Here is a 27,117-nt window from a genome sequence, read left to right as displayed (position 1 = left end):
CGACCCGCGGGGGCAAAGGAGGGAAGGCGGATTTTCCCAAAAGCTCGCAGACCTAACCGGGATTTCTTTTCTTTAATCCCTAAAAGTGTTCCCAACTTTTTCAACACCAGCTATTGCTGCTGGATGAGTAACAGCGCTGCTGGCAGTGCTTTTCCTTCAAAAGGTTTCTCACCCCCCACATACACATAGAAACAGTCACATCCAGATGTTGAAATTGCCTTAAAACTTAAGGCACAAGGATGAATGGATTTTTTTTTCTGTCCGGATTATTTTTTAATTGCCTGCGGCAGTAGATGTTGGAAACTCCTCCGCTGCTGACGTGTAATTAGTTTATGTAGGTTAATAGTTTCATTCATCCAACTGCCCCTCTAGCGGTAAGGACATTCCTTTTACTTGACTGCAGGAACAAGTCGCAGTGAAACCCCTGTGGGTGCGTATTGGTTGGTAAAATGGAAGCGATCCAGGGAATTTCAAGTATTCGCACAACACCTACTAACGCCTTCCTGTTCAACACTGCTTCTCTTTGGCTTAGTCTTCTTTTCTTTTCTTTTTTTTTTAAGTAAATATCTTCTAAAACCTGAAATGTATTTGTACCCAGGAAATATAAATACCCCTACAGAAGAGGAGAGGGTCCTGTCACTAGCTCTAATACAGCGTCCCAAAGGGAAACCTGCATGACGAGGAAGGCTCTGCTGATGGAGGCCAGAGATGTGCTGACTTGCTGAACATTCAAAGGGAGATGACTTAGGCAGGAAATTAGCAGACATGTTTGCACATTAGGAGCAAACATTTTCAAGGTTCCTAAGTGACTTTGCATAGCCAGACAGATATCTTAAATGGCTCTTTCATAGCCAAAGGCGAGAGGGACCCATTGTCACCCAGTTTTACATTGCATGTAGCACAGGTCAGGCTTTCCCAGAAATGAGTGACTAGGATGATGTCCTCCAAAAAGACATCCCATCTCGACTGAATATGTCACAGACGATGAATCCTTTGTTTTCCTGGAACCTTTCTTCTGATAAGGAAATCAGTCTCACTCTTTAGTATTTGTGATTTATTTATCACTCAAACCTCCAGATGCTGGTTCTTACCCTGTCTAATCATGTCAGAGAGTTGTACTTTTCTCTCCATGTGATTGCCTATTCACTATAATCAAATTATCTCCTTAATATTAAGGTTTTCTAAAGACAAGTCTGCAAATTTATGTACAAGACAGTCCTCAAAATCAAGGCAAATACTTTTCTTTCTATTTTGCTGAAGTCACTGCAATTAAAAGATATGGTCAATTCAAGCCAGATGGGTATCAAAATACTAGTGCTGTTCTAAACTACTGTCTCCCTCTGAAGCTCTTGCAAGCCTATTCCTGTCGTTTTCCTTCTGAAAAGCATGGCCTAAGAGTTGACAGCTTGTAAAATGCTATAAAATATAAAACCATGTTCAAATACACAAATAATGTCTCAGATAAACTGTCATTGAAAGTTGTGTGTAGTTTTATTTCAACATATCAAGCACAAACAGGTTTCCCCTAATTGGGGAATATGACGAGGAATGTAGTTAAAAATTTGGAAACATTTACATTGAAAGATAGCCCAGACTGGCACCACCACTAAGTATTTTAAGGCTGTATATATAGCAGTACTTACCACTTGGAACTACTTCAGGCCAGAAAAGAAAGGCTTAGTATTGTCTGCTGTCTACATAAAATATTGCAAATCTTTAAAAAAAGTTGTAAAATAGGAAGACTATTAACAGAGTTGAACAATGCAGTGGCAAAACCCTTCCTCCTTCCTGACTTTTGACAATAAATGTGCCTATGATCGAACACACATACACCCACATTTGCTCCCACTCTTTTCACCTCTTTTGGGGCAATGATTCCTCTCTCCAATGCTAGTGTGTGATATTATAAAACAGCCATATAGCAAGTAATAACAATAAGAATAAGGAACCAGGTTTTACAAACAGGCATGTCTGACATTTCACTCCGTCAGCCTGGTCCAGGACATGAATCAGCTCTGTAAGAGAACAAGGAGCTTTTACCAAATACTTCCCATTTCCTAAAGAGGAACAGCTCTAGGAAATCGTGCATATTTACAATTCTTGTGGAATGGAAAACAAAACACATTCGGAGGTCCCATTCTGTGTGTGCTGACAAAATAAATCATGGCCTAATATCCAGGGGGTGAATTTTTTGTACCAAGTGTTGCTCCCTCCCATAATTAAATGCAGCTGGACAGGCACCATGAACATCATTTTTTTTTACAGCTCCCCAGCTGCACTCCCAGCTCATATAAAACAGGCCTGTGTGACCCTTCCAAAATGCTGGGGTGTTTACCATTTTTGGGGTATCAATACTGCTAGGTAATTATTAATTGCATCAGAAAATGACAAGACATAGAAAACAAATTGCACAATTAAAGCTACATTTGGCTTCAGCATTAAGGCCCATACAGGTTAAGAGGTCCTTGAAGATGTACATGTAAAAGGCAAAAATGACATAATCCAGAGGAACAAAGTTTTGCAGGTTCCTAGGTCCCTTTTTCACCTCGTTTTTCAACTTGCTTCCACCTCTGCTGTGTTGGTTCTAAAGTGCTTTGGTGCCTCGCTGGGCTCCTTGCGCGAGTGGCCCCCCTCCTGCAGCCAGGAATCGTTATTGCTGCCAAACGTAGCGCTTTTATTTGAGGACATAATTAATGAACAGTTGGCATGTGAGAAAGATGCACAGGAGAAACCAGCAGCGCGAGTCCAGGAGGAAGCTTTCAGAAGAGCCCTTCCTGTGGAAGGGTTTTTTGTTCAGAGCACTGAGGTTTCTGGAAGAGAAAACAATAGGTTTATTTGTGTGCAGGAGGCAGCTGTGCATTCACATGTGTGTGTGCGCCCAGAGTCCCAGAGTTTCCACACAGCGAGGGATCCCAGCACTTCAGGATTTGCCAGTATTTCATTAACCAGGTGTGATCACCGCTTGGCTTCCCTCAAACACTGCAGCAGCAACAGCTAGCGATTTACATCAAAAGCAGGAATGCTAGTGCTTTTCAGCCATGGAGCCCAGGGCTCAGACCATGTGGCTGCATCTCAACAGCAAGCTCAGTAAACAAATTCATAGCAGACTCAATGCCTGATAATGAGAGAGACCTGTGCCTTCTTGCCTTGCAGAGATTTATAGTCAGCGCCTTGTCCAGCCCCTCCAAACTCTTTTGCAGCTGGGAGTGCCAGCAGATCTAAGTGTGGTTTTTACCTCATAAAGAGATTTTATCACTAAGCACTGTTTTTGTCTTTCCGGTGTGTTAATATGTAACCTAGTAAAACACTGGTTAACTGCAGCCCAGCAGCTGATAAGGACAATCCAAAGGCCACAGCAGAGGAGTTAACACGTCACAGGTTATTTTTAGCCCATTACAATCACTGATTGATAAGGGAAAATTGTTACCTGTGTATGTCCTGTTGGGCTCTCTGTAGGGATAAGACAGCTGAATGTATTTCCTTCAAGTGATTCATCTCTTTCCCGCACTGAGTGCACAAACTTTCAAACCCTGTGGCAAAGTATTGAAGGACATCATGTTTTGCATTACCATCTCTGGTGGCAATGGTGAAACACCAGCCAGGCTCACCCAGCAAGCAGCTGGCTGTGCTCAGGTCCGCACAGCCAAGGGGGACACTTTCAGGAGAAAACAGGGAAGAGGGAGACAGGGGACAGGATCTTCCACCCTGGAGATGGAGGTCAATGGACAGGGTCTGGTGACACTGGCTTGGGGCCACTTCTCAGCTCTCGGGACACTTTTTTTTAGCAGAAAGCCCAGCATCCTCCCTAGCCCATCCATCTTAGGGAATGCAGTGCTCACATCTGCCCCCATCTCTGAAATACTCAAGGTCACCTCCAACAAAAGCTGAGAAAAGGGAATGAGAAACTAGGCCTGTTTCCTATCTGGCTGTTGAAATTTCAGTGTGTGTTCTTCTGATGTGCTTGTGCCAGGAGCTGAGAAGCCCTTATTGGCATGGAGAGCATGAGGCAGAAAGAGCAGGAGAGGTGAGCAAGGGAAACGTAAAAGCAGAACATCCTCTGCATTCGTTTGTGTGCTATGTGCCTGCAGTATTAGCCAGGCTGGGAGGTGTCCGGGCTCAAGGAATAAGCACGTTAAAGCCAGCCCCAGTGATACCCAAATACTTGCCATCGTCATCTGACAGCTCCTGCACAGACTCTGGCGTCGAACAACTGCTCTCTGTGTTCTGGCTGTGGTTGGATGGCTGATCACTGGCTTTACGGCGCCTGCAATCTTTGGCAGACCTCTAGATAAAATGAGGATTAAAAGAGACCTGGTCACTGTCAAATTGAACATTCCTGTGTTTGTCTTTAAACAATATCATTCAGGGTGCTGAGGAATATTTGTGAGATTGTGAAGTCTGATTGCTGTCTCACCATCTCCTAGTGTTTGGCCTCCAGGCAGCTAGTTAAAGACACACATGCCCTGTACAGAAGCATTTTCTCAAATGGTAACATCTCTAGGAAACCCATCCAAATTATTCTTGTCCTAGCTTTAAGTGGTGCATACTGGTGATGAATTTTATAGTAATTTTGCTGAGTTGTTTACTCACCAACCATACATAAGAGAAAGGATGAAAAGAAGAAAAATTCAGAACAAAATTTCCCAGGGAGGATTTTTCAGAAGGTGCCTGCAGGACTTAAACATCATGGAACTTTCCTATTTCATTTCCTGATGCTTTTTCTAAAGTTCCTTCCTACCTCTAGGATGGATAAACCAAACCTGTTGATTCAAACACTTCTTTCTGGAGGGTCTGAAAACCAATTCTGAACCTAAACTTTCCCATTGTTTCAGAGATGTTCAGACTTTGGCTATTGCAAAAGAAAAGCCTATCCTCATAATAAGATATGAGTTCTTCAGTGCAGTATGGATTATATCTAACTGGCTCAGCAGTTCTACACTTACAAAGCATTTTATGAATGACATAAATTACTCCAAAGATGAATGCAGTGAAACGTGAAAGTATCATCCCTCTTTAACAGAAAGGACGGATAGAGGTTACAAGTCCTGTCTAGGAGGAAGTAAGTAACAAAAGCAGACAAGGCCTGAAACTCGAGTTGCAGACCCTTAGTTTTGTACTCCAACACCTTGCTCCCATCTTATTACTTTGGAAACACTGAACACTTCAGCTCAGCCATATTCAGAACCCAGTGTCAGTATCACTAACACAGGATGGGAAGAAAAATACTAAAAAAGACAGGACATGTCAAAAAAAAAATATGATTTCTATTTAGAGTTAACGAAGGCATAATATTGCAGCTGTGGAGATGTTAGTTATATTTCCCCAAAACAAACCTTGCAGCATATGCTGTCATTGCATAAAAATGCTGCAGAAAAGGGCTGTCTAATCAATCGCAAAGGATATTATACTCCCCAAAAGAGGCTTTTTACCTTGTGTCGTGTAACTTGATTGTTTATGCATGTCATTTTGTGGTTTGACATCCTTGTGGATAAGTGCCTCTCCATGGTCTGAAGTATCCCGTTCTTCTCAAATTGGGCAATGTCGTTCAAAGGATCCCAAGGTCTTAAACTTTGGAAAACAAAGGAAAGAATCAGAAAAACAGAGCAGTGCACCGACTCCTGATGCAGCAGGGTGAACATTCCCCCCTACCCGTAATAAGAGTTTCAGCAGATGCACCATGTGGTGTAATGGACATTTCCCTGCGTACACGGCTCCCACCAACAAGTGAAGGTGATTCAGTCTCCAGAGGCTTCACCCTTAATGCCAGGGGAGACCACAACATGGCAGCAATATGGATTTGTACCAACAGCACAGCAGATTTTCCATTGCCGAGCCCTCATTTGCAGCTATTCCCAATTTTTTATCAGGAATATATGTTCTTGTAATGCCCTAGAGCTCAAAAAGAGCAAACCCTGGGCACAGTTTGGGGAATGGCAGGACCAGGATGACTGAGAGCACAGTGGGTGTAGGCTGTGCCTGCAACCTTGCTTGCATCTGTGGGGACTCGAGCAGCGAGGTGTGCTCCTAACCCACGACCCCACCACTCACTCCTCGTATTTGTAGCGCCATTCGTTAGTCACGGTGTCGTGCTGGAAGAGCAGCGGTTTCCACTCTGTGCCATTCTCCTTCCGCTCCCGTGTGGCGTTTCTCTGCTCCTCTTCCAGCACAAATTTTTCCTGCGTTGCTTTGTGTTGATCGCCTTTGTTTATTGCACTAGTTACGTGCTGCCAAAGCCTAGAAATAAACAGGGAAGCAAGTAAAACTGCTGTAAAATGGCAATGTATTTTGCCAGCTGGAACCTTAGCAGATGCTTTTCTGATCTTTTGATACTCTAGAGGAACTGTAACAGGATTAGTCAGCCTCAGTTTTGACTTGTAAATTAAAGCCATATTATGAGAATGGCAAAGATGAATGCTATGTGTAATGATCTACTGAAGAACAGGCAAACTTTCTGTTAGATAATATCACCCACAGTATTCATTAAAATCTTCAGTGCTGTCTGTGTGAGTTATAAGAGAGCTTTGCTCAGTTTACTGAAGTCAGTGGCCTCTTTAGAGGTGATGGATGTATAACGGAGAGTCTGTTATCTTCCTGGTCCTTTCAATCATGTATGTTTAGGAGCTTTTGTGTTAATCTCTATGCCTGAAACATAGCCTTTACATTCAAAGTTTAGAAGCCTTGGTAGATGAATCTGTGTGCAAGGCTTGCAGCTGCACATGCCATGTTTTATTTCCATATGCGATTTGTAACCAGTAGGAAGCTGATTCAGTCTCCAATAACTGGACGTGCATTTGTGCTCACAAGCTGCAAGCATGTACAGAGGTTTTCACTCACACTTGTTTTCTGGTGCAAAAAGAAAACTAATTTGTCATATGATGTCTCACTGAGCCTCTGCCTTGAGGAAAGGATCTGCCTTTTATGAGAGAAAATCATTACCTCCTTTTCACTATAGCCACACAGACCAAAATGTGATGGTCTTCTCTACAGCTCCTCTAATCAGAGCACTCTAATCTTCAATTCAGACGGGAAATACTTCTGAGATCAGCATTTAGCCATTCCAAAACATTACCGGATGGTCTAGTAATTAGAATAGGCATCAGCAATCCAGGCTGTCCCAGTATTCCCAGCTCTACAAAACACCTGTTCTCCATTTAGCAGATGGATGCATTACTGCATTTAATTCAGAGCTTGTTGTGAAGCTCTTAATTTAAAAGGGATATCGACGATTTCAAAGTTAACTCAACACCTCTAAAAGAGCAGCTTTTTAGATAATTAACTGAAGGCAGAGGAACATTTTCCTGTCCTATTCGACACGTCACTTTCCCCACTTTCCTGTGAATGAATCTTTTCTTCCAGAAACAAAGGAAGGAAACTCAACTCAAAGTGGCGGAAGTGGAGAAGGAGCTTTGGACTTTACGAAATACCCAAAATAACAGCCTGAGAAAATAATGCAGTGGCGTAAAGAGCCATTCCTCTAATTCTGGGAATATAGAGGGACAGGGAAAAACATAAAATTGCATGACGAGCACAGATGACTCCATCAAGAGCTGCATGTGCCACACAATGCGACCCTCCATGGCATGAGCTTTGAAGGCTGTCAAGTGTGTGTGTAAACAGGTGATTTTCAGCACTGCAGAGAGGACTAAGCAATTCAGGCAGCACATAACCTGGATTAGATGGCAATTTATTCATGCAACTGCCAGCATAATAATGTGGCATGTCTACTATAGATCTTGAAAATTTTCCCTTTTGCCTCCTTCACCTGCACGCATGTGTCACTACTAATCTCTGACAGAGCAAAGGGAGTCTGCTCTGGCAGTACCCTGGTAAATAGAGAAATGGAAATTCTTTGTCCCCAGGGCTGATATTTCTCTTCTCTTTTAAAAGAATCTTCTTCAGAAAATTAATAGAAGAAATGTGCTCCAGTCTGCTCTGATCTTGTGACAAACATAGCATTGCACAAGTGTAAGGTATACACACAGACTTTATTGCCCTTAATGCCCACTGCTGTCCAGATGACACTCAATGCTCAGGTGTATTTTTTGTCATGCAATCTCTCTCTTTACTTATGCAAAGCGGAAGCTTCTCAGTGTGATGTGTGGCAACACCAGTGTTGGAAGTCCACAGGCAAGTGGCCCAAATAACGCAGAGCCAGGCAGCATGCTGCACATACTGGCTTGGGATATTAGCTGGTGTTGGATAACCATGTTGGTGAGATGGCAGGACTGGTTGGTTTGAATGCAGTGCCACATGACATTGCTCCAGCTGTTCTTGTCCAAGCACTGGCTCCTTTGGCACTAGGTCAGGGCTGCTGTGCAATCCCTTGTGCCATGGAGTCCTTCCTTCCACTCCTTAAACCATGTGCCATGACTATATTCTTAGGTGAATTTGGATTAACATAAGAAATCTAGTGCACACTGTATTGGAAATATCAGCTGACGTTATGGGGGAGGCTTAAATATCTGTTTAATTATATTCCCTCTCAAAATCCTGTTATGTGGTTCAAACTACTGCTCTGCTCAAGCCAAAACTTTCCATATGATTCCTGCATCTAGTTTAAGAGCCTGCAGTCAAAACAGTACTTCTTAGCATGACATCCAACTTCAGATTAACATCTTACCCTTTCATAAGAAGTTCCCACAGTCATAAGAGAGTCTATTCATGATCTCTAGGGTCCTGGGAGAGTTGTTATTTTAGCAGATATAAAGTAGCCTCCACCATTTCTCAATGCAGCTACCTGGTTATTTCAGAACAATACTTCATGGAAATACCCCAGAATTAATAGATTGGAACCAAACAGGTCAGTGGCTGGGTAATATGGGCAGGCAAAGCGAGGTCACTGCCTTTCCAGGAATGTGCTGGGGAATCAGAGCCCACACAGTCCTGCTCGGTCCCCGTGGGGGAAGCGGCAGYGAGATGTCTGCAGGGCTCCCTACCTCTCTGACTCAAAGTCCGTCTGCTCCTCAAACAGCACAATGTGGCGCTTCAACCTCTGCCTTCGCACCTCACTCGTCGGGTTCCAGAACATTTCCGTGTTCCCGCTTTTCAGCTCATTTATGTGCACTTCCCCATCCTGAGAAGGAAAATTAAGCAAAAAGGTTAGTGACAGTCAGAAACGTAAGGCAGAAACTAACTCCAGCAAATGGAAACTTGCTGTAAGCTGATGGTGATGGGTAGGACTTGGTCAGAGGGCTGTTTTCTTCTCCTCTTCCATCAAGTCTCATTGAACATTTCCTGAGAGTTTCTAAAATCACGGAGGCATTCCCTGAAACACTGGCCAAATTCATCAGAGAAGCATTAGAAAGGGACTAGGTTTGTCCCCACAAAAGTGTATTTATAGACGCCCTAGTATGCTCTCCTTCCCACGCTATTCCTCCCAGGTACCTCCCAGCATATATACATAAACAAGATCCCAAGCTCTTTTCCATCCCTTCTTCTCTTCTCTACTGAAATCTTAGCAAAGACTACCAAAATACCATCCTTTCTAGAAAGCAGAGCTACTCTTTCATATTATTTCTTCAGATTAGCCAGTTTTTTTCTGTTACTGCTCCTGAATTTCAGTTAGTATTTCAAAGGGCCTACGAGTGGGATGAACTGAACGACTACATTTGCTGAACAGCATGGGCATTGGTACCATTCAGCTGCCTGGACGTGGTCTGAGCATCATCCATGCCGTTTTTAGGGCACGGATATTTGCCTTGCCTGTCACTGCCTCATTTCCTTGCACCTCAGCTGTTCCATTTCTTCCCTTGCCTCAGTCCCTGATGCATGTCCCCGTTCCCCCTTGAAGACCCTTTCTGCCTTGACGGGCTCTCTTTCAAAGTCCATTTCCCATGTCTTCAGCTCTGAAACCCCATCAGCCCCGAGAGGCCCTCGCCCCTTCCCAAAGGCCCTGTCAGGACCTCCTCTGACATGTCCCAGGTGCCAGATCCAGGACAGGAGCTCAGGCCCCAAGAGCCCCCCACTGCTGATGTTGGATGGAGGGGGCACTCTCCAAAAGCGCTATGGGCATCTCTAAGGGGCAGGTGTAAAAGCCCTCAAGGGCTGCTTTGATCCTGGGGCTGAGGAGCACTGGGATCTGTTTTCTCTTATTTGGGTGGCTTTTCAGGTCAACAAACAACACTGGCAATGTTGGCAAACAACACTCCCCACCACCACCCAGCTGCTGCTCCATTCACCGCATGCAATCCCAAGCGGCGGCTTGTGGAGCCACCCTTTCAAAGCCATTTAACTTCTTTTATACATCATTCTAATTTTGCACACCACAAACAACCAGTACAAAGAGCCAGGGAGGAATAACTGATTTTCAGGCTGACAAAGCCCAAATGCAGAAGGCCGAGAGGCATGCAACCATGTGGCAGAGCACTCCGGGGGCGTGACTCGAGCACATGCTCCTGCGGGCAGCGTTCCCGGGACAGCCACTGACAATGTGATCCGCAGCCCGGCACAACCCACAACTGCCCCAGCGCATCCGGCAGGAAAGGGAGCTCAGAACGGAAAAGCTTCCTAGGCACAGGAAGCAAATATCCTCTCATACATCTGGAAAGCGCAAATCTCCCTAATTTCAAAATGGCCATTAGCTTTTACGTAAAAAGGAGAGATCACCTGGCGGAGGGAGCTCAGCTGTGCTTCTAGGAGACTGCTCCCTCGAGGGCTACATTGTGGTTGGGACCTCACTACAAGGTTTTATCCAGGCACATTTCACCTGATCTACTTTAAATACCTACTTTAAGATGAGACAAATCTTGCTGCAGAAGTGACAATTTCCAAGGGCTGAAAGGGAGCAAAGGTCAATGATAATGAAGATGTAGATGCCTAAACGTAGATGAGATAAATACCTAAGTCTCCAGCCCAGTTACCAGGAGCTCCCAACCACAGCTCTAGGCTATGTCCTTCACCACGCAACTTTATTTCTGCTGGGTTTTGGCTTATGGGTGCCTTTGAGCTCTTTACACGTGGCTGCCAGGTGTACAAAGGCGTTGGCAGGTCTGGTGACTATTGTGAGCTGTCCATGCCGATATACCCTCACAGCATCTGCATCTCAGTCCTTCACCTCAAGAGCAGAGGAATAATAATCTTCTACCACGTGCATTTGCTGTGAAAATAATGAGTTAAAGACCCGTGAAGGTCCTGCCTGATACCCTGATAGCTGGGGACAGTTAAGTATTGGACACAACAAGACAGAAGGAAGTGTCATGGTTTCCGCAATCACTTTAAGGTGAACAACCTGCCCTTCATTGTCTACTGCCATCTCTGCCTGCTGTAAGCCCGGGACCCTCAATACAGAGCCACCAGCTGCAATGGAAACACTCTCCACCACTTCCAGCTTTGGCTCAGGCAGGTACAAGCGTTCGAGCTATTGCATTCAAGGTGGATAAGACCACAGTGGCATAAACGCCACCACTATCACGTCAGCAACTGCGACCGTCAGTCCTTACCCAGTGTCCATCAAGGTTTGCTAGCACTTCTTCTCCTGACTTAATCTTCCCAGAGATTTGATTAATGCTTGTGCTGCCACCGAAGAAGGGCTGTCAGAGGAGGAAAAAAAAAAACCAGAAAATATGATCCGTCTAGTGAGAACTGGAAGGGAGCCAAATGCAGCAACACAGCAGGAGGGAAGGAAACCGCAACCTGCTTGATTTCCACTGTTTCTGGGGAAAGGCAGGATCAACTTTAGCATGGATTTTGACTACCTGCCATTGTTCCCTCCTCCTTTGTGTTTGCAATACCAAAATCACTTGTAGAAGACACGGGAAGAGAGAGAGACAAGCCTTCAAGTCCATTAACATTCAGGACTGCAAGGCCTTGCCTTCATTGCAAATACATTTATTGTCAGCTAGACTTCAGGATAAATGTCAGTGGGCAAGTCCTTTCCGTTGTCCAGAATCACATTTGATTCGCACGGCTATACGTGCAGTCTTGTCCAAAGATAGGGAGCAGCACTAACGTATCTGGTGACTTTTCTTATTCATGGGACAGCAACAGCAGTGTGGCACTACTGATGGCTGCATCTGGATTAGGTCTCCAGCGTGAAGTGCTCTCGTCAGCAGCAATTAAAAAAAGAAAAGGGTATTTCCAGAGTCAAGGAAAAGAAAAGATTCTCAGAACAATGGAAAATTTCCCTCATCTCCTGCCTGCCAAGCACAGGAAACAGAAGTGATAGAGTGACCAGCTTTTCCATTTCTACCATGCAATATTTCTTCAGACATTTTAGCTGCTATTTTCTAATAAGTCTGTCCAGAGGAACTCTTAAAAAAAAAACAAAAAAACCCAATACACAACTAAATTTCTGGCCACACTTTTGGAAGAAAAAAACACAAGAATCTCAAGAATCAACGTACACAATCCAGCAGAGAATTGGTACACATCCAAATTAGTAACAAAATCATAGTGTTTACCTTTAATTGCTCACAAATCTACTGAAAATGATGACTAAGAAACACTCAGAGCAGAGCATGCAACTAAACTACAGGGATTTCTCTGAGTCTTGTTTGGACTAAGCAACTTGTTTTCAAGCCAGAAAAGAAGGGTCTGCATTTTAGGCTCTGAAGTGTTTGTAGGTTTGAGATGACACTGACTGAAGTCAGGGAAATACTCCCGTTAGCCTCAATGCAGCATGTCAAGTCTATGGGAAGAACAGGTTTTAAAGACAAGTGTATGCAAATGTCAAGGAGGTATACATGGAGAAACAGTTCACTTTGTGAAGGCAAATAAAAGAAAAATGATTACTGCCCCCAGAAAAAGTGGTTTGCAAAGGTCTCCCCTACCTCCAGCAATCCCTCACATCATGTCAGCGAAGGCCAGAACTACAAAGCCCTGCAGGCTCTCAGTTCTCCATGTTTCAATTTACAAACAGGCAAGAAAGTGTTTGTTGGAGCAGAAGAGAAATGGATGCTTCTTAAAAAGCAATTTAACTGTCCAAGAAAAGTTACAGGTCACCACTTTCTTTCCCAAGTTTTAACACACATAACTTAAAGAATGTCTAGAGGTGCCTCCATTTTATCTGCATACCATAAATTTGCATTGCCCAGGCTATCTAGGGAAAGGAACTGCTACATGAACCAGTCAGCCTGAGGCAATGACTGTGCAGCTCTTCAGCACATTAGCCACTCCAAATCAGCTGCCTGAAAATGGGCTCTTGCAACACCATAACGACAAGGTCCTGTAGCCTTGAAAAACACAAGGCTCATCATATAGTCCTGCGAGGCAAGGGTACGTATGGGCCAGCTACAGGAGAGCTACACCGAAGATGTCTCCCACCTTCAGCTTGAATTCCAGTTCTGCCCTGTGGTTAGTTTTCTCACAGTCGATGGTAACTTTCCCTCCAAGCTCCATTGTCATCGTACCGTATAAAATTCCTGAAAGGGGAAAAAAAGAGAATTAAGGGTCCCCAACGGTAGTCACCTGCTTTCTGATCTCAGACTGGCTCTCACTGACATGCTGTAAAATTCATAACTTGGCTTAAAATTTTGAAAAGACAGAGGCCAAAGTTTCTAGGAAATGGCTGTTTAGCCTAGGCATGAAGAATCCTCTCCCAAGTCCACCTTCCCCACTCTTTACCCCACCCTAGGGAAAGGCTTGACAGGTGCTGAGAGTGCATCTGCAGCATGCTGACGGTGCGAGAGGAAGAATAACTAAAGCTGCATCCAGCAACTTCATTTATGCTTGTTCATGAACAGACCCAGCTGCTTCTCCCATGGGGCAGAAAGGAGCTGTGATGAGACTCAGTACACTTTCTTCTGGCAGAATTAGGGGGACTAGCAATCGTGGGGGAGACTCCTTTTTACACATTTGTCATTTTCTGAAAAGATCAGTTGCAGAAAAAAGATGTCAACAGAAAGATTTATGCATATGAATAGTTCACAGAAGGCCTGATTTACGGAAACTACTGTTTTCAAATAGCTAAACTCCATAAAGATTAGCTTACAGGTCAACATGCCAAAATGAAAAAATATTAATAGCCAAAACTGGACCGAACAGTTGCAGGAGTGATTTTACAACTGTAGTTCAAATATCGCCTAGGCTTAGTTCGCTAAGGAGAAATGCAGAGTTACAGCAGTGAATCAGCAGCCATCCCCTGGGCTTCAGTGCAAGCAAAGCCAATTCTGTACTTGCACACAATATTAAGTATCAATCTCACTGAGGCAGCTGATTCACTGAGGAATATCACAGTTAGATTAACAGAAAAATCAGAAGAGAAATCAGGATTTTTTAATAATTTATTCTCAGAAAATCAGAAAACATATTAAACAATTTCTATGTTATCATTAAAACAACTTTACAACCTCAGAGGCTCAGAAATGAACTTTTATTCTTTCCATCTTCACTTTAACTGCAGTACATATATGTAGTATTTTCTAGTTTCTACATAGTATTAAAACTAACTTCCTAATTCTCTCCTCAGCTCTGCATGGGCAAATCAGAAAGAATTCAGCGAGAATTTCCAGTCCCCTCCTGTGCCCTACAACTCATGCATGGAGCAGCTGCTTCCCAGAATTACCAGGATCTGCAATGCATGGTGTTTGAGAGGTGAGAAGAGAGCCAGTGCAAAATTAGTAAGATACAACTACATCATCTTTTCTATTTGCTTCTGGCGTCCTATGTGAATAGTCGTAACTGACCTTTACAGTGAGCATATGGCATAGTAATGATGTAATCTTCACCCCTGTTTAGAAACATAAGCTTTGCTTTCCCATCCAACAATGCAGAAAGTGAGTTACCTAGAATTTAAAAGAACAAATTCATATATATTAAAAAAAAAAAGCACACATATACATATACACAGCCACTCATCTTATCCTACTTTAGAAAAACATTTACATTCAAATGTAGGTCTCTAGTGACAGAAGAGATAGGAAATGCTAAGAATTTGGGACAGAGCAAATCATTTAATGTTGGAGGCAGCAGTTCTAACAAACTCTGCGCGGTAGGACTCCTATTTTGCTCTGGCGTCTAGCCCCTGTCAGAGAAAGGGCAGTAGATGAGATGAGCCATTCGTGGGATGAAGAGAGCACTTCCAATGCTTTAGAAGTTTTCCAGATCCTTCTTCTGCTCTCACAACTTCTCTAACTGCGTATGATCCCAAATAACATATTGAACTGCCGGAAGGATAGCAATGACTCTTTACAAGTGTTTCAGCAAATACTCCTACCTGAGGATAGTACTTGAGAAGTGTTTGTCTTAACAAAAAACACTATTTTAAGTAACGACACTGTTTCAGAGCCTGCAGCTGTGCTGTCCTTCTGGAGGACATTGAGATTAATAGATTTGAGGACATTTTGAAGCTCTAGGGTTCAATTCCTTGAAATCTGAGAGCTCAATAAATCAGTCATATTTATACAGAGACTGCTGCACAAGTCAGCTGGATGATCAGACTTCTATAAATGCCTGATTTGTGAGCGCATGCAAAGTAGGCTGACAATCAAGTGTCCACAAATCCACACAAACCTTTGCTTTCTGAAAACCAGGTTTTCAAAGCCCTCAAGATTCCTAGCTGAAATTTTTTTTCTATAAACGTCTGTATGATCTCCCACTGAGATGGTGGAAATGTGAAGGAGAGCCAGGAGAGAACAGASAAGGAGTTAGTGTGTCCTGATGGTAGATGCTCTACGCATTTCTTTGCTCTGAATCCTTAATGTGCTCAGGAAGAGTTGAAAAACACAACAAAACCATTGCCACAGTTGTCACCTGGAAGACATCTAGGCCTCATGTCTTACCATAAAACTTGGACCTCGCCAGAATGCTGCCGGTGATGCAGAACCCATCCTTCCTATTGCTGACGTGGAAGGCTGACACTGGTGGGTGGTGGGAGACCTAGATGAAAAACAGCCATACATCATCAACAGCAGTCTTTCCGTCTAAGCAGAGTGACAGACGCACACACAGTCTCAAGCAGGGGTTCTAGGGAAAGCACAAGACGGAGGCCATATGACTGAATAAGGTCCTGTAAGTCTCATTCACACCATTAACCTCAGTGTTAATGGAGAGATCGCTGTACATGAGCGACAGAGATCCTGCTTAACCCTTTTCCTCCACCCCACATTTTCCTTCCCTTATATATTTGAGGTCACTTTAGGCCTACACGTACACTGTCAGATTTTCAAGGCGATAAATGACAGTGCAGCTCATAGCAGAATTTTTTTTGGCACCATCTGAATAACCTCCATAAAAGGGGTGCAGCAGCTGAAATAAAATAAAAAGAAAAAATCTTTGATTAAATAGGAAAAAAAAAAAGTAAAGTAAAACAGGGAGTCCACGTACCGAAGTCCACATGGTCCTCAGATCCCTTTGTTTACTACATAAATCTCAAACTAAATTTTGCCAGGCCAGTTTACTTGTGAGTCCTGCCCTTCTTTTATCCCCAAATAGACGGAGATAAGCCTTCAGGATGGCAGGTTTAATAATAACTTGGTTAGGTGGTCTATACCCTTTTTGACAGAGGGAACACAAACCACAACAGTGTTTTATTAACAATAAGCAGACAGTAGTATTCCAGGGAAACAGTCTTCATTGAAGAGGATAATAAATCAATGTTATATATGGAGGACTTGCATTTCCAGTCTTGAGCCCCTGCCAAAGCTATCAGTAATCTGTGTAAATCTAAAGAGCAAAAAAACCCAGTAGCTACTTTATTCCATGTCCCACTCTGGGTGTCTACACAAGTTCCTCTCCCGGGCTGAGATGGGGAAGGTGTTTCTAYGCACAGAGGTGCTGCTTGTAATACCTGGGCATCCAAATCAAGCGACTTACCTGTTCTGCTATGTAAAACGTGTGACTGTTCGTCTGAGGGTGAAACCAACAGCAGCGAAATGTCTCTCCCAGAATAGGATTGTATGGCTTCTTTATTCCCTGAAAAACAAAGCAACCAAGAACTGCTACAAACRAAGACTTGCAATCCAACTTTACAGTGGTAGTCACAAAACAATGTAAGAATTTTCTCCCTGATATTTTAAACCAAGTCAATCACAAGAATCAAACCCAAGAACTGGTTAGGTACATCCTCCTGCTCTGACCTCTTCACCTGAGCCATGGATCCATCTGCTATTCCTGCCACCTTAATCTTTGATATTGCCTGCACAAAGCCTTAAAGATGCCCAAGCTTTACTATTTCTGTGACTATAGGCAGCAGGTACATACTGATGTGGAAATGTGGCACTATGGTACTAACAGGTCTGAAAAGAGAAAGAAAAAGAGACCTGCTTTCAACCAAGATAAAAATCCTGCATGCAAGGAAAAAATACTTGCTGATGACTAGTTCTGCCTCCTAGCTGTCCAGGGCAAAGCTCTGAGTTAATCAACACTATTTTACATATGAAAACTCCACCATCTGCTTTAATTCCACCCTGATATCAAACACAACATTAGTTTTAAAAGTAACTGGCAAAATCTTCAGAACAACAGAGAGGTAAATGGTCAAAGGAAAGGCAATAAGGAAATACACAACCATAGCAGAAGATTACAGTGTCCATTATGCATCCTCTTACCTTTGGCTTCTTATAGAAGCCTGACAAATACCACCTCAAAACTTGCTTCATTCGACYGTATGGATCTTCTTCAAGGACAGCCCTGTAGGACAGGACAGAAAATGTTTACTTGCATGCCCTTTATACCATTCACACATCACATTCATTTTATACCAGTATAATGACATTAATTTCAAAGGTCTTTCACCAGTACAAAACTGAAATTAATTTTTGTGCTGCTGACAGTTAAAAAGGTGTCTGCCTACAAAAATTGGTTTCTTAGTGATGTACATCATGCAATACATACATAAACTCTTAAGAAGTGACACTCCTCACCCTGAGCTCCTGCAAAAAGCCTAATAAAATCCTGCGGTTTATCAAGTTCGATTGGAAATACATGTTAAACAGGACTGCCACTCATACTAGCATTTGGTTACAGCAAACAGTACAATGTGGTTCATAAAAACAATAATACTTATTCCTCTAAATCAAAGACAGATCTCATTTTCTCTCTTTTTGTTTCCTTCTTTGTTAAAAGATTTCAAAGGTGGTGTGTTACATGGCCTTTTTCAGCCCACTAAGATTCATAGAATAACTTAGGCTGGAAGGGACTCAAGGTCATCTGGTCCAACCCCCCACCAAAAGATGATATGGGAAGTAAACATAACAGTAGGATTCCTTGTATTTTCGATATGATCAGATTTGAAAATCTAGCTGGATAAATTCTTGCAAAACACATTTAGAAGGAGCATCCATACCACAGAGAGGTTTACTTAACAAAACCTTCAAACCTCTCAAAGTTTCCTCAGATCTCAGCGCTGAGAAGAGTCATTTCCTGAACTTCATATGTTACAAATATGGCAAAGAGAGCTTGAAAATACCTTATAATTCTAAAATAATCCAGAGTCAGTGAAGTAAACATGAGTAACCTGTGCTGCACACAAGAACTTTAAAACACATCAAGCTTATCTCATTGAGAAAGATGGTCCTATTTACAAGCATAACATTTTCTATTTTCTACTCTGGTGCTCCCAGCAAGGTGCATCTGACCAATGGTGTTAGAAGATGTTTCCTATTTATTTATCAGCCAATATAATTATATTGCTTTCTGGGACAGAAGCACTCAACAATTCTTCCACAGTTTGCTCTCCGTCCTCCAGGGCTCTGTACATCGGTACACCAGGAGGTGGCATAGCATTGCCATGAGATACTCGCGGGAACCGGCCAAATCCCCATCAATTTGTACGTGTGCAAAGACTGCTTTGTCCAGAGTTTAACCGCTTTCCTTGCTTCCTCGCCCCTCATTGGCAGCAGTCCCTCTTTAAAAGGTCACATGCTGGCTGCTGCCGCCCAGCTTGATTTATTGTGTATTATTGCATGTTATTCAGGAGCCCTTCAAGCGTACAAGCACACCCCTGCCAGCGCCAGACTCATGCTGTTGCATGTTTTGGTGCAAATAAGAGAGGTGCACCAGCCAGGTGCGCTCTGAGCGCTGCTTACTGGGAAAGCAGATCTGCGTGGTAATAGTAGTCGGAGAGTTTGTTCAGGAATGAGCGGGGCTCCAGGATGAAGGTGGGCAGCACCACCCGTGACAGGTCCATGCCTGGCCGCAGCTGCTTCAGCAGGATCCACATCAGGCTCTTGTTCTCCTCCGAGACAGTTTCTGTCTGAGATGATTCACCTGTCTGTAATGGAAAAAGGGAAGGTCAATGCAGAAGCAAGAAACTCTTTCCTGCGAGTGCATCTGCAAAAGATTAAAGGCCTTAATACTGCAGTGTCCACTAGGGCTTACAATACTCATGGGTCTGTCACAACTTTCAATACTTATCCAGATTTCATGTGTGCATGTGCAGGCAATATAAATTAACTTCATGTTGAAATTGCTGTGCAAGGTCATATTGGAAGTAAATCACTGCAGAAGGAAAGGATGGAGAGAGAAGGAGAAGAAGGGGCAGGAGGAAGAAAACAACTTCAAGTCATTTCTGGTTTGCTTTTCCCTCAAATACCTTACCCTCAATAATCCTTTCTTACCGGCTATAACTAAAAGCTTTTACAAAAGAGGAACTTTTATTTGTTAACAATCTGCTAATGAATTGTTGTCTTTTTTTACATTCTAGGCCAACTTTTGCAAGCTCAAAGTCCTTCTGACACTTGTCTCTGCCTTCACATTCCTGGTGCAAACAAGGCAAAGCTGAAATGTCCATTCACATAGATGCATAAGCATACACCTTTCAAATGCACAGGGGTGCACATACATATGTGCGCACCTTTCAAATGAGCTTTTAAAGCCATGCCAGAAATTTAACAGTGATGATTTGCAYCCATGACTTTTTTCGCACCAAATCTCAACTGTCCACACAGATTGAGGGGCAGAGAGGCTACAGGCAGTTTTTGCTTTGGACAACAGTATACCTTATTAATTGCCATGTGCTTATCTTGATATATCTCAGCCCACTGCTGATAGCAAACTCCATCATTGCACGCAACCCACTTTTCCTTACGTTACTGTCACTGCTGGGATAAGACTTAACAACTAGCCGAACCTGTATGCCTCAGGTGAGGAGAGACCTGTCTCTTGGTCAACAACAGAAATCTAATAAAACATCTAAGGCTGCATGGAAACTTTTTGAAAGTGCACCAGATGTTACCTCTGCCTAAGCAATCACACTATGGCTGGGCTTACTCTAAGCTATACAAAGCATCACTTTTTACAGCAGAAATTTATTCCTTTCCATTGGGTTTGTACGGCAGTTTTATGTTTTTATTTAAAACTACAGAGAGCTTCTCCCCCTCCGCACCCCGACACAACACGCACCAGCGCTGCCTGGTAAGCTCATTCAAGCACCACAGTAGCACTCTGCCCTGCTAATACTTCTAGGACAAATTTCCAGTGACAAAAACTCATTTCAGAATTGGTAGTAGTTAGATATTAAGCTTCCCTACATTTTGCTGGTGCTTAATTCCTCAGCTATATTCAGAATCCCCTGTTTGGTCCCAGCTATGACTTGCTGCATGTCTGGGATAGGATTTGAGAGGAGAGGTGCCTCTGCCACCCTCCCAAACTGCTTCACACCCAACACCCAGCTCTGGGACTGCTCGGGGTGTCACAGTGACATCCAGCTAACAAAGGCTCTTATATGCAACGTAACTGCGCCCTCCTGCTGTTAAATGACATGAGAAATCACTTCCTGACAAGAAACAGCCATTTAGGAATCAAGTGGCTCAAACGCTCCATTAGGATGCACAAAAAGGATGTTCCATGCATAATGAGGAAAGGAAAGCATCATATTTTGTATCATGCAAGGACTGAGCAGCCTAATTGGCGGAGATACATGCTTGGAATAACAATTCCCCCTCCTGCTGGCACTGTGAAGCCTTGTGCCAATGCTATGTGGCTCCTTAATGCAGTAACTGGTTAAAGCACTCGCTGATCCTGGAAACACGCCAAAGCACAGTAGCAGAGCTGCTGTTCATAATGCATAATTATTAGAGCACGTGATAATTCAACATAATTTTGCAGCAAGCTGTGCATTGCTTTATCTGTAAAACACTGGAACTCACAAAGCGGGTTCTTAACTGCATCTAAAAAGCTGTGTGACAAATACGATGAACCCCGAGACATTTCAATAGGAACAGGCAGGGCTTAAAATGATTTCTTTTACATTTACCTCCCCAAATTCTTCATAGATCTGTTCAATATAAGTCGTTCCTTTCCTTCCCGGGGAGACCTCTCCATGGATTTCTGACTGATCGCTCTCGCTTTCATTCATCTTTCGGCTGTTCTCATGCGTTTCGTTCTCTGACTCTTCTACATTGTCTCTCTCAGACTTGTCTGAAAAAGCATCGTTCTCCAAATGGTGGTGGTTCTCCAAGGCTGAGTCATTCAAACTGAAACACAGAATTCATTATTTGCTTCTAGGAGATATTTTTAACTTTCCAAAAAAAAAATCAGTGGAATGTAGCATACAGGGAAAAAATGACATTGTGGAATATATTTTATTTTCAATATTACTACTGCTTTATTTCAATGGGACGGTCCTAAGTCAGCCCTATGTTTGAAAAGGCAAATTTAAAAATCAATACAAGTGAGTATTTTCGCACACACACACAAACTATCCTGGGTAACCTGTTGCCATCAGATAATGTTGTGAGCAAGAACTCTGTACAGTTCAAAACATCTAACAAGAATAGGCAGATAATAATGGCATTCAAAGACAAGTGTGGAAGAAGTAGCAATCTTCATGCTTGGCGATCCAAGCTTTACAGAATGAGGAGAAAGCCAAAATTTGTCCCTCATGTGGTCTATAGCATCTCCATTTGAAAAAGTAGATGCAGCTCATATGACAGAAGGCAAACATGATTAGATGGACTGTAAGTTGGACCTGAAAATGTAATTACTAAATGCCCATTTTTTCCAAGTGATATTTAGCATGGGCTTCAGTTTTCCTTATTCATATATGTCTTCACACAAACGCCACCTCTTTACTGGCTTAGCCTAGCTCTCAGGTGCTGCTGACACCTTCCTCCGAAAATTTCTTACTGAAGCCCTCATGCAAAGTCCATGTTTCCCTCTTGGGAATTATTTCAAATATAGAAATAATAGCCACTCCCCCCATCTTCTCAACAGGGAGATACAATATCAAAGGTGATAAGCCAATTTTACCAACATACAGGTAGGCCATTAGGTTTTGTCTTAAGAATCCTCAACACACACACACACGCTCAGTGCACAGCTGACATACACAGGACTTCTGGATAGAGCAATAAGAAAAGACTTCCAGCTACTAGAAGGGATTTCAGAGGATTTAAACAGCCCCAGGATCTTGAAGAGCTTTATTACCTTCTGTAGTCTATCTCCCTCTCAAAGCAAGTTTTTTCTCTGCAGTATATGTGAAAGCTTGAAATCTCCCTGTAACGGGTCTTCTTTATGGTTATTCTGAGCACATTCCAGTTTTGGATATAGATTAATGTTGAAAATTCCCACCACTTATTATCCCTCTCTCTTTTTTTTTTTTAAAGAGATAACTAGGCATTGCTGGTTAGAGTCAGATTTAAAAAAAATGAGCCTGAATACAGAACTAGCATCAGCTTGTCAGAAGGTCTCAACTTCCACCTATGCACTTAAATAAACTGATGATTTTTAACATGCCAAGCAAGCCCCACTGCGATAGTCACAGCTCAGTTTCTAGAAGAGCTCAACAGGCTGATTTCTTTTGAAAGTCTGGTCTGCAGTCTTCTGTACCTTTAGAAAACATTTCTCTTAACTCCATTTATATATACATATATGTATGTATGTGTATATGTGTATATATATATATGTATATTTGTAAATATATATAAAAAAGACAAGATCTTCAATTTCCAGTTTCACCATGAAATAAAATTAAGAATATAAATCAGAGAGTCAATGACCACAATACTCCAGCACTTAGGACTTGTTCTTAGACATTTTGGATCTCCATTGTTGTACTGCCAGAATCTCACCTCTTTATTTTAGATAGCGACCAGCAAACATAATGACTGACAACCAAATATATTAGAAGCCTAGTTAGTGTTAAGCACATGTGTGAGTTTAAAATAATAAAGGTAGGAAAAAAGGGTGAGGAAAGAGCTGTCAAGAGAGATTATCCCATGATTTCTCAGCACAGATACTTCTTGGATAGTAGGTCATTTATTAGTTGCTGACAATTCAAAGACTTATTTCTTTGGGGTCAATGATCAGTTAAATATGTCAGTGCTTGCATAATGGTTGCTATATTCCCTTAACTAGTGACAGTTTTCTCCATGGGGTATACACACTTGAAAGAAAAGTTCATTATAAGACCTATGGTTCATGACTGAGGAGTAACACATGCTTCTATTTCACATTTGCAAGAAGAGCAACTGCTTTTAAGTGTGATTTTCCTCACATCTGTGAAACAAAGTTTTGGTAGAGCACATGACTCTTTTCTTAGATGCTTCTGCTTTTTCCCCCTACTCCTGCAGAAATCATCTTTTTGTAAACAGATTTTTTTAAGGATGTCAGATTTTCTCCAAGCGGGAGTCAAATTCACATGAAATCCCACTGCACGGCGCACTGATCACTGCCACCACCAAGGCAAAACTTATGACATCTGGAGCCAAGGAGCTGCTCTGGGGAACCAAAGGGAAAACAGACGCTCCTCATTCTGAGAAACAAACTCGACATCCTGAAGTGGAGCCAGGCACTTCTGCTCTTCCACACAACATCAGCAGTAAATACATATAACATGCTAAAACCAAAAGCCAACCCATGAACTTGAACTAAAATCAATGTAAAGGCTTCCAAAGGGATTTGGATCAGGCTTGAAAAGCTGAGAGGGAATGACTGTGCTAAAAGTCAGCGGCTGGCTTCCATTTTACCCATGAACACAAATAAGTTGGCATTTTTCAGGGCTAATTTACTGTTTCAGTGTATTGGAGCCATCTGATGCCAGTGTTTTACTCTCTAGGGGAGTTCCTGGAAACTACGACCAATGACCAGAACTTCTGTGGGTTAGATGCTGCTTTTCTGCACAAAGCAAACACACTTTGGCTCTGCATCAAGCAAGGAGACAGACAGATATCTGCAGTGGCTGGAGATAAGAGATGGAAGCAACAAGAAGTACAGCTTCGCATTAGGAGTGTCCAGTTCTCTTACAGCCTCTTGCCTAAAATCACGGATTTGCACAGATCTTCAGCCCTTCATTCAGCAGCACACTTTCACAGTTCTCCCCCTCTCATATTTAAATGCTACTGAAGACATTGATTTCAACACCACTGTATAATCCTGACTTCTTTCCCAGCAGGGGAGCAGAAAAGCAGCCAGCAGGCAAATGTAGCTTTGGCTCAAGGGAAGATTCCCCCTTGCCAAGTCCCTTGGGGACTGTTTTCCCTGCAATATACAACATCTCCCTTTTCTTCTTCTTCTTCTTTTTCTCTTTCTTTTTCTCTTTCTTTTTCTCTTTCTTTTTCTGACAGAGTCGTTTGGCTAATTTGAAGATAGAGTTAAATGTAATTAACTGGCCCCCTAACAACAGCGTGCCAATTTAATTGGTACGATTCCCTGTAGGGAAGGCATTTAATTAGAATGATTTAATTCCTGTGAGGGAGCCGCTGTCAGCGACAAACCCAAAACACTTTGCTCAGCACTTGGACAGTTTTGGTTTTGCTTCTTCCTTGCTTAAATGTTCTTCATTCCTCCAGTGAAACTCATCCTTCTGACCTGTAACGACAAACTCCCCTGGGCTTTAAGCACTAGGGAAAGTCTGGGTAGAAATTAAAACCAGCGGCAGAACTCAGAGTGGAGACTGACTTGTCCTGACGACCAGACACTGGGAAATGTTCACGTACTCCCGACTTGAACCAGATTCAGCTAAAATCTGAGCTTGTCAAAAAAATTTGGCTCTATTGGTGGGTCCTGTGCCCTGCTGAAAACTCTGCCACGGGTGCTACTGCTGAGCCCTGTAGTTAAAGAGGGCTTTTAATATTGAACAGCTAAGCGGTGAAGCAGAGGCATCATTTGTGCATCATATGTCAGAGGAAAAATACTTTAATACTGTTTTAACTCCACCTTTTGCACTTGCCATTTACAGTAGCCATGGGTCTGCATGCATGTTCTCCATGCCACCGGCTCCATTTAATCTAGGATTTACGTACACACATCCACCAGTTGAAAAACAAATCCACTGCCTTCCTGGATTCACCGTCAGCCAATAGGCCAACAGTGAGCGAGGTCCTAAGAGACTCTCTTAGGCAGAAAGAAACCACAAAAGTAAATTATTAGAGAAGAGGCCCAAGTGCAATAAAAGTACCGGCCCACGTATCAAGGCAGATGCCCTAGTTCAGATCCCCCTCTCTTCTCGTGAGTGCACAGGCTGGGAACACCACAGCCTTTCAAAGCAAAGGGCAGCCCAAAACGCTGCCATCTGACGAGGACTCGGAGCTCCGCTGTTGTTATACTTGTAGCAGAGCCTAAGAAAATCACTTGAAGGTGAGGTCCTCCCATGCTGGGCATCATCCGTGCATACTGTAAGAATTGCTACACTAAAAACCTACCATCTAACCAATGGTGCATTTCTGTGAGCCCTAAGAGCCAAACTGACAACATCAGCAGAAGCAGCAATAGACACCACATGTCCCCTAGAGTGGGAACTGGGAGAACTGTCTATACCACTGGGATTTTTGAGGTCACCTATTTAGCTATAAGCAACAGATAAAGCCCCCCCTCCTTTTTTTTATAGTGCTTAAAGAGCGTTGATGTGAGCTGTTCCAAAATGTTGCTGTAATACTATGAACAGAAAAAGGCTGCAGGGACTTTTTCCCCATATGCGAAAAATTATCTGATGCATTGAGGAGGAAATTGGAAACCACTCAAAACCCCTGTAGAGAGAGAAAGTAATTATAAAACTAAGGATGCAGTGTGTGCAGTCTGCTGACTATGACACAGTATTATTAGCAGCAAGAGTGCACTATTAAAAAACAGATCAGACTCTGAGCCATATGTGCTAACCGGTAGACAGACACTGTAAGTGTCTGGCTAACCCCAGGTCCCCTTTAGTGGCTAGACTCTGCAGTCTTTAGTCAGGCAAGCCATTTTTCATGCCAGCATCTCCAGACGGCGTTTTGGCCCAAGCAAGGGACAGAATAAAATTGTTTCTGATGCACATGAATGCAGTTGAGGTTCCCTCCAGCCTCTGTGCTCAAGCACTAGGTGACAGCAGGCCCCATGTCCGCCAAACCCAATGGATGCGGCAGAGGAACCCGGAAACTCGTTTTTAAATGCCTTTCCTAAGTGGACTCTGGCTAGATTATGCTCAAGTTAAAAGGATGCCCATGTACAAGCCATGCAAAGCTGCTCTGTGCATTAAGACGTGAAAGCCCAGTCTTACTGGAAGAGCTCCTGGTCCGAGATGGTGCTTGTGTGCAAGAGGTTGTTGAACCCTGCGTGGGCTGCGTCAGTCGAACAGTTCATTTCTCCATCCTTCCCCTGCTTGGAGGCACTGAGCCGAAAGAGGCTGGAGCAGCGCAGGGCAAGCTCCAGAGCATCCAGCCAGCATCGGCCTGTAAAAACAAGGGGAATTATTTAAGCACAGGAGAGCAAATAAGACGATTTATGCACTGCCTTTCAAAAGCTTCTTACCTCAGCGTAAAGCTCGTTTTAAGGCAAGAAGTCACTGTGTACAATAATCTACTTTTCATATATATAATCCCTAGGTTACCTGGACAGAAATGGTGCACACTTTGGCAGCTGCATGAGTGACACGTGCACGGGTAATACAACGGAAAGCTCACCCCAGCTCTGCTCTAACAGCACCTCTTCCTCTCCACCTACTCATGCCCTGCTTTGTCCCCGTCTGCTTTCGACTGAGAGGTGGGTAATGCACAGAGGTGCAGTGCTTTTGAACTGCCTGGCAGCCTCGGCTGCAGGGAGTGCACACCGAATGCAGGCAAGGAGCGGGGCTGGCCGCGCTCCACTCCTGAGGTCCTGGCGCCTGCGAGGGAACTGCTTGTCAGGCTATTTTTCCTCTTCTTCCATATTTTTTTTCCCCTTTTGCCATTCTTCCCCCAGCTTCTTAGATAATCGGGGGGGAGTACCAGTTTTTCTTATCCTGCCACAAAAAGGCTTCACCTGAAGGTAATTTGCCAATACAAGAAA

The 27,117-nt window shown here is 43.2% G+C and overlaps 2 protein-coding genes across 2 annotated transcripts in view; both read right to left on the bottom strand.

The window, feature by feature from the left end:
- Nucleotides 1-181, bottom strand: part of LOC112972388 (tumor necrosis factor receptor superfamily member 6-like) — an 11,199-nt gene extending 11,018 nt beyond the window's left edge. The window contains exon 1 of the mRNA XM_026078852.1: nucleotides 173-181. Coding sequence (XP_025934637.1) covers nucleotides 173-181 — 9 coding nt within the window. The remainder of the gene's footprint in view (nucleotides 1-172) is intronic.
- Nucleotides 182-1,478: 1,297 nt separating this feature from the next.
- Nucleotides 1,479-27,117, bottom strand: part of OSBPL5 (oxysterol binding protein like 5) — a 77,745-nt gene continuing 52,106 nt past the window's right edge. The window contains exons 8-22 of the mRNA XM_026078913.1: nucleotides 26,351-26,522; nucleotides 21,131-21,350; nucleotides 18,963-19,147; nucleotides 17,484-17,565; nucleotides 16,750-16,848; nucleotides 15,717-15,813; nucleotides 14,622-14,720; nucleotides 13,261-13,358; nucleotides 11,439-11,528; nucleotides 8,937-9,073; nucleotides 6,049-6,234; nucleotides 5,430-5,568; nucleotides 4,167-4,284; nucleotides 3,428-3,530; nucleotides 1,479-2,810 (exon numbers count right to left, since the gene is read on the bottom strand). Coding sequence (XP_025934698.1) covers nucleotides 2,675-2,810; nucleotides 3,428-3,530; nucleotides 4,167-4,284; nucleotides 5,430-5,568; nucleotides 6,049-6,234; nucleotides 8,937-9,073; nucleotides 11,439-11,528; nucleotides 13,261-13,358; nucleotides 14,622-14,720; nucleotides 15,717-15,813; nucleotides 16,750-16,848; nucleotides 17,484-17,565; nucleotides 18,963-19,147; nucleotides 21,131-21,350; nucleotides 26,351-26,522 — 1,961 coding nt within the window. The 3' untranslated portion in view covers nucleotides 1,479-2,674. The remainder of the gene's footprint in view (nucleotides 2,811-3,427; nucleotides 3,531-4,166; nucleotides 4,285-5,429; nucleotides 5,569-6,048; nucleotides 6,235-8,936; nucleotides 9,074-11,438; nucleotides 11,529-13,260; nucleotides 13,359-14,621; nucleotides 14,721-15,716; nucleotides 15,814-16,749; nucleotides 16,849-17,483; nucleotides 17,566-18,962; nucleotides 19,148-21,130; nucleotides 21,351-26,350; nucleotides 26,523-27,117) is intronic.

This window comes from Apteryx rowi, unplaced genomic scaffold (assembly GCF_003343035.1).
Source record: "Apteryx rowi isolate R43461 unplaced genomic scaffold, aptRow1 scaffold_49, whole genome shotgun sequence".
Taxonomy (NCBI): domain Eukaryota; kingdom Metazoa; phylum Chordata; class Aves; order Apterygiformes; family Apterygidae; genus Apteryx; species Apteryx rowi.
Note: the sequence above shows the minus strand (reverse complement) of the source record. Positions and strands in the feature narration are given on the sequence as shown.